Genomic DNA, 14,171 nt, shown 5'->3' on the forward strand with positions numbered 1-14,171 from the left:
TAAATTGGTTTTGGTGTCATTTTCGATGCTGTAAGATTTAGTGTTTTTGTTCTTTTATGTTTCATTAGTCATTAAAAATTTTCAGCTCTTGACCGAGGAAGTTGAAATTGGAGTAAGTACCTAAGACCGATAATATTAAAATTTAAGTTTTCAACCCCGCCAGTGTGGCTCACTGGTTGATCGTCGACTCATGCACTAAGAGGTCGCCGGTTTGATTCCTGGTCAGGGCACATGCCCGGGTTGTGGGACGGATTCCCAGTGTGGGGCATGCAGGAGGCAGCCAGTCAATGTTCTCTCTCATCTGTTTCTGTCTCTCTCCCTCTCCCTTTCTCTCTCTCTCAAATTAATAAAGAAAAATATTTTTTTAAAAATTAAGTTATTTAGAGACTGTGAGGTTTTATGTTTAGTTAAAATCTGTGAATTAATCCTATAAATGAGCACTCACTAACAGACAATGTTACTAAGGATTTCCTCAATTGAGAAATATACAAGATTGATAGGTATTCATTTGGAATGTATTTTTTAGTGTGCCTTGGCTCTCAGACCTAGTCTGGTTATATAGTATCTTTATATTCTTCAGCTGGTATTGTAAAACTGGTTTTGGAAGTAAGTTCTGTTTTAATTGACCAAAATATAAATATCCATGGAGATGGCTATATAATAAGCTCTTATTAGTTTATAAAGTGTATAAACACTGATATTCTGTTTAGGAATTCGGAGGAAATGGCAGATTGAGATCTAATTGTTTGATTCATTACTAATGGAAGTGTTATAGAACCAGTAACAGAGACCTAAAAGTATGGGTATGACTTTGTAGCACCTGAATTGAATTATATGTAAAGAAAAACTGCTGTGTTTTCAAAAAAGCTTAAATAGGAACTGGATAATGAAAGAACCCCATAGATACTCAAAAGACTTAGTTGAGCTGCTTGCTTGCTTTTCTTGATTGCTTCCGGAGCCTCAAAGGACTTCCTCTATTACAGTTGAAGTATTTGATGGATAGATAATAGACAGCCAAAGCTTTTTCCAAGCCTTGGTGCCAAGTGAGTAAAGGCATAATTGTTATGGTATTCATCACATTCTGTTGGTTCTGGATTGGGGATGGAGGATACCAACATGCGGTTGAGTGCTTATTCTGAACAGCTCATATGGAACCCAAATGACTCAGGAACAAACCAGTTAATAAAAGGAAAACATTTTTATTTCATTTTAGTTAACTAAAAATGGAGCTTAAAAAATATTTTTAAAGGCGTGATGGTTAATTTGTGTTTTTGTTTTTTAATCCTCACCTGAGGATATGTTTTTATTGATTTGAGAGAGAGACAGACAGACACATCCATCAGCTGTCTCCCCTATGCACCCTGACCAGGGATTGAACCCGAAACCTAGGTATGTGGGAATTGAATCCGAAACCTTTTGGTGTATGGGACGACCATCCAACAAACTGAACCACCTGGCCAGGGTATGTTTTTGAGTACTGCTTAATTTCAGCCTTTTTAAGTCCTTTTAATGTCCTAAGTTAAACTGATCTTGAAATAAGGCTAATTCCTATTTCTCAGATAAATCAGTATTTTTGACCTGTTTCTTCATGGACCTTGATGATTCGTAATATTGGGTGCTTTGTAGACCATAGATTTGGAGATGTTCTAAAATAACTCAGTGTTCTCTTGGAAAATCTATAATGAGTTCATTCTTATGAATCCTTTCTGTAAAGTGATTAATCAATCATTAAATTACTTTTGCTGAAAATACAGGTTTTTCACTTTAGGTGTGCTTAATGAGGCAAACCTGTCTGGTTCTAAAAATACAGGTACATGTATTATATAAGTAGTAGTCTGATCTGACCTTTAGCTTCCTCACTTAGTTGTGTGTCAGATATGTTTTCATAATGCCATTGCATGTGCTCTTTCTTTGCTTTTCCATGTATTTGTAATGAGTAGGGAGAAAATTTCGATGATGAACAATGTAATTATGAAGCACCATTGCATTTTGTTAATAGAAATAATATAAAGTAGAATTTACTTCCCAGAAAGAATAGTTTAAAAATATTCAATTACAAATATTCTGGAATATAAAACTACTCTAAAATGCATTTCAGCCCTGGCTAGGTGGTTTGGTTTGTTGGAGTGTCATCCCATATACCAAAGGTTGCATAACTAGGTTGTGGGTTCGATCCCCGAGGTCAGGGCACCTACAATCAAAGTTTCTCTCTCACATCGATGTTTCTCCCCCTGCACCACCTTCCTCTCTCAAAATCAATTAAAAAAATTAGAACTTCATTAGTGTAAAAAAATTTTTTAATGCATTTTGAAAGTTATTTTGACTTGGAAAAAGGAAACATTTGTTACAAATGTATTATATCGTGTAGAATATTTAGAAAATATAAGGAAAAGGAATAAACTTAGGACAGGTTTTTCATGTATTGATAACTACTATTAGTATTATTCTGATAGTCATCCTTATATATACATACATCTATATTCAGAAAACAAAAGTTGGCACTGCTATACTTATTGATGATTTGAGGTAAAGTAAGGACAACCAAGAGGAACTGTTTAACCGGCAGTTGGGGATACAGAATTAGGTTTTGGGATGAGGATCTGGGAGATGACTATAGTTGTAGGCTTTGGGGATGGATATGATCTTTATAAGAAGAAATTACAGTGAAGAAGAGTAGAACTTTTGGAAATACACAGATTATTATTAGGTAGATAGAAGAATCACCATGGGAAGGATAGAGAAATAATTAAAGGTAAGAAGACCAGGTTAGTGGAGGATTCTGAAGACTTAAGAAGATTTTCAGAAAGCATCACCGCTGTGCATGCTTGTTGCAAAGGCAAGGATAATGAGACTGCGGAAAGAAAATTTGGTCATTATAAGTTTATAAGCGACATTTAGGCATACAATTTAGTGTTAGAGGAAGAAGTCAGTTTTAGATAGCATAGATGCCAAGTGCTTTTCAGAGAGTTTTTATTAGAAAGATGGTTCTGTAGGGATACCATTCAGGTGATGCTTTAAACGTTTAATTTTTACTTTTCTGTAGCTGTACCAGTACTAAGCATATAGTAGATGTGTTGAAAAGAAAAACTGCATGAGTAAAATAAAGCATGGGGTATGTGTTCTAAGCATATAAAAGTAAAAGGAAAGATATATAAGCTAAAATATAAAATAAGGGTTTTTTTTGTTTGTTTGTATTTTGTGTTGTTGGAGATTTAGCCATTTTTGAAGCTAGTTGGCAGGAAAGGGTGTACTGAGCAAAATAGGAGAGTTGAAGAAAAAAAGTTTGTAATTATTTCCAGAAGAAGGTGGTGAAAAGAAATGTGCTTTTTTTTTTTTTTTTAACTAGGGTAAAGAAATTAACCTTGGAAAGGAAGTAAATCTTTCTTTGAGGTATAAAGGAAAGAAGTGAAAAAAGATACTGAAAAAGGTTTTTAAGGCTGAGAGGAAAGAATATGAGGAAACTAGTAACTTTCCCAGGTGACCTTAAAATGACATTTAGTGAATGAGCATTGGAGATTTAAAGGAGATAGAAGAATTGGAATAGCTGTTGTGTGAGAATCACGCTAGAGATTCAGTAGAAGACCCCAAGTTTTACCAGATAACAGAGAAGGTTAATCTGTTTTTTGGAAAGGATTGTGTTAAGGTAGCACAACTGTTACAGAGCATAACATCAGAAACTTTATATCTAGTATAATTTTGACATCTTTTGGATTGCCATTCATTAATCAGAACATTTTTCAGGATGTGAAATGTTGATGTAGAAGAGTTTCACTAGAAGATTTATCTCATGAAAACACTGAATTTAAGACTGGATTACAAATGTTTTCCCCACCCCCACCCCCACCCCCAATTGATTTTTTTTTTTTTTTAGCTTTTATTGAGATATAATTTACATTACTAATTGATTTTTTTTTTTTTTAAATCTTCACTCTAAGATACTGATTTTAGAGAGGGGGAAGGGGGAAAAGAAACATTGATGTGAAACAACAGCGATTGGTTGCCTTCTGTTTGTGCCTCAACTAAGGATGGAATCTGCAACTTAGTGCCCTGACCAGGAATCAAACCCGCAGCCTTTTTGGTGTACAGGATGACATTCCACCACTGAGCCACATGGGCCAGGGCCAGATTGCAAATGTTTTAACATAAAAGATTGTTTTTGATGTTGTTGATACAGAAACTTGAAAATTGTGGTGTGATAATAAATACTGAGAGTTTCTGATTATTTAATTCTAATTTATCATTTCATATTATAATTTAAATACTATATAATTTTAATTAAGATAGAATATCCAATCTTTTTATAGTGAAGAATTTTTTATATACCTTAAAATGTAATGTTCTGATAGAGAAAGGGATAGGTTGAAGCCTATCCCTTGTTTTTGTTTTTGTTTTTAAATCCTCACTTGAGGACATTCTTGCATTTATCTTCAGACAGAGCTGGAGGGGAGAGGGAGGAAGAGAGAGAGTGGAACATCAATGCGAGAGAGACACACCGACTGGCTGCCACCCACACAACCCCGACAGGGGCCGGGGACAAACTGCAACCGAGGTACGTGCCCTTAGTGGGAACCGGACCCCGGGACACTCTGGTCCGCAGGCTGATGCTCTAACTGCTGAGCCAAACCGGCCAGGGTGAAACCCGGGAGTTTTAAATAAAAATTTTGGAGTTGAGAAAACTTGAGGAAGACCACATTAATCTTTTATTCAATTGTTTTTATAAAGATGCAGACATATTTTTATTAAGATACATATATACTTGCTCTTTATTCCATTTTTGTGAGGAAAAGACAAATTATAAATATTCAAATTTTAGTACAAATTTTGCACACTCTTATTAATCATGTTCTACTTTTTTAAAAAGTTTTTTTTTTCTTCACTTTAGAGAGGGGAAAGGAGAGGAGAGGAAACAGGGATGAGAGAGAACATCCTGCATACCCCCCCCTCCCCCCACTGGGGATTTGGCCCACAACCTGGGCATGTGCCCTGACAAGGAATCGAACCAGCAACCTCATTGTGCATGGGTCGATGCTCAACCACTGAGCCATACCAGCCGGGCAATCATGTTCCACTTTTTAATAAAGAATATTGTTCTATTGTTGATGACCCTAAAATCATTATAAAAAGATTGAAATTGTCCCCATTCCTCCTTAACCATCTTTGTATCCCCACTCTCTTAAAAGGCAGTCAGACTTTATAGCTCTAAAATCAAATACTTACATCGGGATTCTAATACAGAGGTTTTATTTCAGGTCTTTGTAGGTAAAATACCAAGAGATTTATATGAGGATGAGTTGGTGCCCCTTTTTGAAAAGGCTGGTCCCATTTGGGATCTACGTCTTATGATGGATCCACTGTCTGGTCAGAACAGAGGGTATGCATTTATCACCTTCTGTGGAAAGGAAGCTGCACAGGAAGCTGTTAAATTGGTATGTGATAACAAAACAGATACCTACTGTCTAGTAAGTCATTTGAGAGAATTACCTCAGTAAATGTTTGCAGTTAACCTTGTTTTATTTTCTTTAATTTTTACTTCGAATGTGTTTATATTGACTGATTTGGTATGTGGCCTTTGGTCTTTATTTTCTGATTATAAAAGTAAAAAAGAAATGAAAACACTCAAGAATTAATGTGTTAGAGAAAGTCTTCCATAATACTAAAAAGTTATTAAATAGAATGATGATTAGTATCTAAAGTTTAATTTGACTTTTGTCTTCTGCAGTTCTGTCTTTTGATTTTAGAAAGGATATCAGTTCTTACTGTTACTTTATGATAGAATTCTTAAAGTGTTAGGCTTAGGACACTGTTGCCAAGTCAGGAACCAGTTCTGAATCTGTTTTGTTTTATTTTTGTCACAGCCTAATCATACAAGTTGTTTATTTTCTAAGTATATTCTTCTTTTCTATATTGTTTCCAGGTAGTTCAGTCTTCTCTGTCTTTAATCTTTTTATTTTTTGCTATTTTATAACTGGTTGGTCTTCTATTAATTTCTTTTTTTAAATGACCTTTTACTCTTTGTACCTACTTATGAGTAGTAGTAACTAAGTTTTGCAAATTAGGTATATCTTCACTCCAACTGTATTAAGATACTGCCATCTCAGTAACTTCACAGTATCATTGTTTTTTGGCATAATCTTTTGCTAAACTAAAGGCCTCACTTAGTCTAGTCCTTCTAGAACAGTAACCTCTTTCAACAAGGCTTTTGTTTCATTAGTTGCCTCTAAATTAGTTTCGCCTTCAGCTTGACCCAGATTGTAGTCTTTATTACGGTTTTTTTATAATTTGTTTATTTAATATTGAGAAGCTTTTAAAGCTTTATTTCTGTGTTTTGGCAACATATGAATAATTTCATTTAATAATAACATGTCTTTTAGTAAATAAATGGGTAAGTAATGTCAAAGCATGAGAAGCTAAAGTTTATCAAGGAAACCATATAGTGATTTAAATAAAACATTTTTTATATCATTTTATATAATTTTTAAAGTATTGTGTTTGATATGTAGTTTAAAACTTTATATGTATATATTCAGAATTCTGTGGTTTGTGTAGAATGTGAAGTTCTAAATATCTTTTGCATTGATTAAACATGGTTGTTACTCTTTATTATTATTTTGCCAATGGCTTGTCTGTAGCTAATTTCATTTCCAAGGTACTTTTTCTGAAAAATCTCAGGAAAAATTTTTTAGATAGATGAAACTGAAATATGACATAAGATAGTTTCAAAAATAAAGTGAGAATAACTTTGAGTCATTTTACAATATGGAGGAACAGTGAAGGTTAACAAAACCAAACTAAAATGAGAGCCTGTCTGTAACAAGTTTAAACATACACAATTATATTAAGACAAGCCTGAGAGAACTCGATGAGTTCATGAAACAGGGAGTGTTTGGCCTTAAATTGTTGAATTTTTTAGATTGTGATCAGTTGTCCTGAGTTTAGGGTGGTTGTGGGGGTGTCTGGTTCTTTTCATCCTTGCAGTGTGACAGCTATGAAATTCGTCCTGGTAAACACCTTGGAGTGTGCATTTCCGTGGCAAACAACAGGCTTTTTGTTGGATCAATTCCGAAGAATAAGACTAAAGAAAACATTCTGGAAGAATTCAGTAAAGTCACAGGTAAAACAAAAATGTATTTAGAAGTTAATTTTGGGAAATCTGTGGTATTGTTTATAAGTACCAAAAAAAAAAAAGGGGGTATATATTAGCCTAAGAGGTTAATCGGTTAATTGTCTATTCAGTGTCTGAATTGCCTCCTTTCTGCTTGACAGTGGATGTCCTTTTCACTTTACCTTAATTGAACCTTGGCTTTTGCCAGAGCTTTTGCCCTGTGGTCTTCAAGTGAATGGAATGAGAATTCTTGTCCTCTTCCTGTTACTTCATCTAGATCATATTTTTCTTTAAAAAAATTTGTTTTTTCTTTATTGATATTAGAGGAAGGGAGAAGGAGAGAGAGAGAGAGAGAGAGAGAGAGAGAGAGAAACATCGATGAGAGAAAACATCAATTGGCTGCCTCCTGCATGCCCTCCACTGGGGTTCAGGTTCACAACCTGGGCATGTGCCTTGACCGGGAATCAAACTGGCGACCTCTTGGTGCATGGGTCGATGCTCAACCACTGAGCCACACTGGCTGGGCTAGGTCATACTTTTCAAAATTTCCAATTCTAAATTCATGGAATTGATTGAGAAATACATTTTATATCATAGTTCTGTATGCATTTATATATAACAAACAAAATTTATGAAACCATATTTTTACTATTATACATGATTTAATCTGATATTTTCTATTCTGTTTCATTTTTTTAAAATGTTGATAGAGATATATGAAATGCTAGCTGTGGTTTAAAAAACACTGCTTTAGACTATTACTTCTTCTTAAAAAAACCAAAACTCTATTTTACATTTTTGTCATCCAGATATACTATCCTTTCCCCTTCCTCAAGCTTTCAGTTATTGCTTTTCTGGTTTCAATTTCAGTCTGTTATTCATTGAAGATTGCTTCTGGCTCACAGTCTTCCTCTTCTGTCTAAATTGACTTACTCTTAGTACTTTTACCATAGAGGAACTATCCAATACACGAGCCTCCTAGTTTATAACCACCTTATGTCCAGTCCTTTACTTCAGCTCCCCCACATCCAGATCACATCCTGGATCTTGTTTGCCACAAATTCTGGCCACTCCGAATTTTTTTACTTCTAGCATTCCACATTGTAACAACTCCTACGATTCATCATAATTGTGTCAGTTAAATACTCCTAATGGCACAGTTCTTTGACCTCATCAGTTTATTACCTACCAACTCCTTTCTGGCTTTACATTCACTTATTCATTCAACAAGTGTTTATCCAGTGCCTATTAAGTGCTGGTATTGTGCTGTGTGGGGGGATATAGTGGTGAATAAGAGAAATCTATTCTCTGCCCTTGTAGAGCTTACATTCTGGGCAAAAGACCAAAAACAAACAAACAAACAAAAACCCCTCACATTGTGGTAAGCATTATGAAGAAGAAAATAAAGAACATTTAGCTCAGAATAGCTACCATTTCATTTAAGACATGAATGAAGAGACTAGCATACAAAGAGCCATTCCAAGAGAGCAGCACATGCCAGTGTTCTAAGGCAAGAAAGAACTTGATGTATTAAAGTAACAGGAAGCCAGTGTTTTTAAAAGGTAGGAATAGGGGTAGAATTATATGAAATGAAGTAGCAGGACTTTTTGTAGACTATGTAAGGCAGTGGTTCTCAACCTTCCTAATGCCGTGACTCTTTAATACAGTTCCTCGTGTTATGGTGACCCCCAACCATAAAATTATTTTTGTTGCTACTTCATAACTGTAATTTTGCTACTGTTACGTCTTAGGCGACCCCTGTGAAAGGGTCGTTCAGCACCCAAAGAGGTCATGATGCACAGGTTGAGAACCGCTGATAAGGAGTTTGGAATTTGGTGTATGTATAATGAGAAGGTATTTAAGTTCTTAAGCAGGGAATAACATCTGTTTTATGTTTACAGAATATTACTTCTACTGCTATATGGATAATGGCTTAGAAGGGGGTATAGACTAGAAGCATTCATAATGTTCAGAAGATTGAGCTGTGCAGATGCAAAAAGTAGATTGGCTTGGAGGGGAGATGGAGTACAGGAGAAAATCAGGAATGAGTCCTTAATTTCTGGCTTGAGAAACCTAGGAGATAGTACTGTTTATTAAATAGTAAAGTCTAGAGAAGACAGATGTTAGTAGTAATGGTGCAGTTTTAGACATGTTAAATTTGAAATGTCTTTAAGTCTGGTTAGAAATAAAATCTAAGCATTCTTAAGGATATACGCAGATAGTATTTAAAAGTAGGAACTAGCTGGTATTACCTAGAAAGAAGATATATGGAAAGATGAGGGCATAGGACTAAGACCAGAGGGATAGCAGTATTTAGCAATTAGTTTCATTCTTGGTGCAAACTAACTATTAAGTTAGATCTAAGGCTGCTTTTTAGTTGTTAAATCTTAGTTCTCTTGCATTTGTATCAATAATTGATTTTTAAGTTCCTCGGTAGTGTTTTCATAAACAGGTCATGTTATATCAAACACTAAAACATTATAAAATGTTATATATCAAAATGCAGCAGTGTACCTGTTGTTTATGGCTGTATCTTTACTACTTCTAAAATTAAAAAGGAACATAAAAATACGGTCGCAAACCTCATATCTAATAATACTGTTTTAATTGTCTACTAGGTAATTAGTGAATCATTTTGAGGCTGCTTCAGTTATTTTTTGCTTTTCGGCAAATGGATTTAGGTCTGCCTAATCATTGCATGTGTGGTGGATGCTTTTGGCTTATATATCTGGCTGTTGGTTTAACAGAGGGTTTGGTGGACGTTATTCTCTATCATCAACCCGATGACAAAAAGAAGAATCGGGGGTTCTGCTTCCTTGAATATGAAGATCACAAGTCAGCAGCACAAGCCAGACGTCGGCTGATGAGTGGAAAAGTAAAAGTATGGGGAAATGTAGTTACAGTTGAATGGGCTGATCCTGTGGAAGAACCAGATCCAGAAGTCATGGCTAAGGTAAATGCAATTGCTTGGGATGGTGGTGCAGTCATCATTTAAATTTTATACTTTGAATGAAGCTCAATTTCTTTTGAGTTTTTAAATAAGTAGAAATTATAGCTCTTGATCTTACTATTTAGGCAAGGGCCTGCCTTAATACCAAACTTTTGTGGGGTTTCTTGTTGCTAATCCTCACCTGACAATATTTTTCTGTTGATTTTTTTTTTTTTTAGAAAGTGGGAAGGAGAGAGAAAGAGTGAGAGAGAGAAACATCGATGTGAGAGAGACACATTGATTGGTTGCCTCCTGCAGGACCTCGACCAGGGCCTGGGATTGAACCCACAACCCAGGTACAGCAACTTAGGTATGTGCCCTTGACCACAATCGAACCCGAGACCCTTTGGTCCCCAGGCTGATGCTCTGACAGCTGAGCCAAACCAATCAGGGCTTTAACACCAAATTTAACAGCTTGTTTTGGTATCTAGGAATTTCCATTAACCATTCTTTTCCTGCATATTAAATATCTAAAAGGAACTGAAATGAAATCCCTTTCATTAAGTATTTTTATATACACTTAGAATTTGTTTAGTGCTAAGCATTATGAGGAATACAGAGGTTTCAAAAGAAAAAAGACAAGGTCTTACTGAGTAAAGAGGGGTAAAGTTTGGGAGATTATGAATTATCTTTTTTTTTTTTTTTATCCTCACCCGAGGATATTTTTCCATTTTTTGTACAGATAGAGTGGGAGGGAGAGAGAGGAAGGGAGAGAGAGAGAGAAACATCGACGTGAAGGGACACATCGAGTGGCTGCCACCCGCACGACCAACCAGGGCCGGGGACAAACTGCAACCGAAGTACGTGCCCTTAGCGGGAACCGAACCCGGGTCTCTCCGGACCGCAGGCCGATGCTCTAACCGCTGAGCCAAACTGGCCAGGGCTGAATTATCTTTATTGACCATACTATGACTTTTATTAAATGGCCATGAATCATTTTATTTAGATTTATAGCTAATTTTTTTCTCTTAAAAAGTTTTTCTTTTTAATTATCAGGCTCCCTTAGGGTATTATCCCTGTGAAAAAAGTCAAAGGGTTATCACGTTTGCTATTATATGGTAGTGGCAAAATATGCATGGCAAGTCATGTAGAGGGATGTTGTTTGCCTCCTGTGTCCTGTCCTTGAATTGCCAAGATCTTTGCCTGGTAACTGATGGTTTTCCTTTGGGTGAGTCCTGTGATTGAAGGGACACATTAGAGTTGCATCTCTGCTGCTTTTAGTGAGTTTTTGAGTATTTTGGTATATGAATTTTCCTTTCTCAGAGAGATAGCAGCTCTATGGATGGTCATAAATTAGTGATTAGATTCTTCTGGATGAGAAGTCTTTGACTCTAGGTCCTGAGGAGGTGGCCCTTACTGATTAGTTTGGAGGAGAGCCTCAGTTTATACTAGTATGATAAAATTTTTGTAGGCAAAAACATCTTTGTGTTAAGCAGAGAAGATCCATTGAGAATGAACCAAAGAAACTCTCAGATGTGCTGCTCAGTGTCCTTTTTAACATATTCCTTGTGTAGATGGCATCAAGGAAAGGAAGGGACTGAGAATTGAAATAGCCCTGGTTTTTTATTTTTTACTAGATTGATTTCAGTTTCACTTGTTCTAATATAATTGTGACTTTGGGCAAACTTACTGAATTTAATGTCATCTATTTTATTAGGATAGGATAAATATCTTCAGATCCTTTATAACTTTGAATCTACCTTGTAGAAACTGAGTAGAGCCTGTTTTGCTTATCCTATAAAAATATTTTTTAAATAGTATTATAGATATATTACATATTATAACAGAGGAATCAAATCCCCAGAAAACCTAAAGCATAGCTACTAATTATATATATATATATATATTTTTTTTTTTAATATATTTTTATTGATTTTGTTTTTTTTTTTTTTAGAGGAAGGGAGAGAGAAACATCAATCAGCTGCCTCTTGCACGGCCCCTGCTGGAGATCAAGTCTGCAACCTGGGCATGTGCCCTGACCAGTCCATGGGACAATGCTCAGTCCATTGTGCCACACTGGCCAGGTTATAGCTACTGATTTGCTTATCAATCACTTTCCACATACCTCAAGATTTTATTCTAGTAACTATTCTTCCTGAAACAGAAACAAATTTCAGAACGAATTGGTGGCCTCTATAAACTTGAACAATACTGATTGAATAAACTTGATTGAATAATACTGAATTCCTTTATTTTTTTCTAAGGAGGAGGAGTTTACACAATAGAGTCAAGTTTCTGTTGTTACCTCACTCTATCAGTGTTACAGTTTATTGAACATCTTTTGTCAAGTTGGGTCAGTTTAAATTAAACAGAACTGAATCACCTAAATATGTCTTAACACAATTTTATTTATTTTTTAATCCTCACCCGAGGACATTTTTCCATTTCTTGTTCAGATAGAGTAGGAGGGAGAGAAACATCGACGTGAAAGGGACACATCAAGTGGCTGCCACCCACACAACCCAACCAGGGCCGGGGACAAACTGCAACCAAGGTATGCGCCCTTAGCAGGAACTGAATCCAGGTCTCTCTGGACCACAGGTTAATGCTCTAACCACTGAACCAAACCGGCCAGGGCTTAACACAATATTAACAAGTATTTTTACATGGTATGTTATGGTTTCATCTCAAAAATAAATGATCAGTGTTGAGTTAAAATCAGTGGAGACTGTCTGATGTAGTTATACTTCAGTATTGACAACATTAAGAAAAATAAAGAGGATAGAGGTAGAGGTTGAAAGAGTTCACTCTTTTTTACCCATTGAATTAAGATCTCCCCATGCCCTGGCCCATTTTGCTCAATGGTTAGAGTATTGCCCTGCGGACCAAAGAGTCATGGGTTTTATTCCAGTCAAGGGCATGCACCTAGGTTGCAGTTCGTCCCTGGCCCTGGTCAGGGTCATGCGGGAGGCAAACAGTTGATGTGTACCTCTCACGTTGATGTTTCTCTCCCTCCATCCCTCCCACTCTATGAAGATAAAATAGAAAAATATCCTCAAGTGAGGATTAAAAAAAAAAGATCTCCCCAAATCCTTTTTATTTATATAGCTCTTAACCTCAGGCAATAATTTGTTCAGTAAATATGTTTGTTTTTTGTTTGAGTAGGTAATATATTTGCTTAGCTCAGAAATCAAAATTTTATTAAAAGGTATAGACAGAGAAGTCCCACTTCCACCCCTAGCCCCGTCTACCATATCCCCCTTGGTCCCTATAGGCATCCAGTTTTAATAGTCTCTGGTTTATCCTTTTAGTGTTTCCTTGGGCACACACAGACAAGTATGAATATATATTCTTTCTTTCCCTGCTTCTTACATAAGTGGTTGCTGGTAACTTACTGTTTTCACTGATTTATATTTGTTTTATTTACCACTCTATTTCATCAGCTCTAAGGAAGCTGTACCATTATTATATGTACCACTAAGAAATTATAAAATGTTGCCAATTAAAACTATGACACAGTGCTTGTCTGTCACATTGACTGTAGGTTGGATCCTGTTTCAGAAATGAAAAAAAAAAAGTCTTACCAACAGTGTATCCTGGAAATCTCTCCATGTCAGCTGTTAGAGCTCTTCCTGCTCTGGCCTGTTTGGCTCAGTGGTTAGAGCGTCGGCCTGCGGTCCAGAGAGACCAGGGTTCAGTTCCCACTAAGGGCGCGTACCTCGGTTGCAGTTCGTCCCCGACCCTGGTTGGTCGTGCAGGTGGCAGCCACTCGATGTGTCCCTTTCACGTTGATGTTTCTCTCTCTCTCTCTCTCTTCCTCGCTCTCCCTCCCACTCTATCTGAACAAAAAATGGAAAAAATTCCTCAGGTGAGGATACAAAAAAAAATAAGAGCTCTTCCTTATTTTTTTGTGTGGTTACATAATATTCCAGTTAGTAGATATACCATAGAATATTGAACCAGCTGGATGTTGGGCTGTTTCGAATCTTTTGGATTGTTTCTGTAATGAATAAGCTTGTGTCATGTCAATTAAAACAAGTGCAGATATATTTGTAGGATCGATTCTCAGAGATAGAATTGTAGCCAAAGGGTAAATGCATTTGTTATTACTAAGTTACCATATTCCCCTCTTTGGGAGGT

The 14,171-nt window shown here is 36.2% G+C and overlaps 1 protein-coding gene across 11 annotated transcripts in view; it reads left to right on the plus strand.

Moving 5' to 3' along the window:
* Positions 1-14,171, plus strand: part of HNRNPR (heterogeneous nuclear ribonucleoprotein R) — a 45,458-nt gene that overhangs the window by 21,633 nt on the left and 9,654 nt on the right. For 8 of the 11 annotated variants that reach the window (XM_036255359.1, XM_036255356.1, XM_036255358.1 and 5 more), the window contains 3 exons: positions 5,250-5,426; positions 6,976-7,111; positions 9,841-10,055. In XM_036255359.1, the coding sequence (XP_036111252.1) occupies positions 5,250-5,426; positions 6,976-7,111; positions 9,841-10,055 (528 nt within the window). The remainder of the gene's footprint in view (positions 1-5,249; positions 5,427-6,975; positions 7,112-9,840; positions 10,056-14,171) is intronic. The other 3 variants (XM_036255353.1, XM_036255361.1, XM_036255354.1) reach the window with 1 other exon arrangement.

Source organism: Molossus molossus, unplaced genomic scaffold (genome assembly GCF_014108415.1).
Source record: "Molossus molossus isolate mMolMol1 unplaced genomic scaffold, mMolMol1.p scaffold_m16_p_12, whole genome shotgun sequence".
Classification (NCBI taxonomy): Eukaryota; Metazoa; Chordata; class Mammalia; order Chiroptera; family Molossidae; genus Molossus; species Molossus molossus.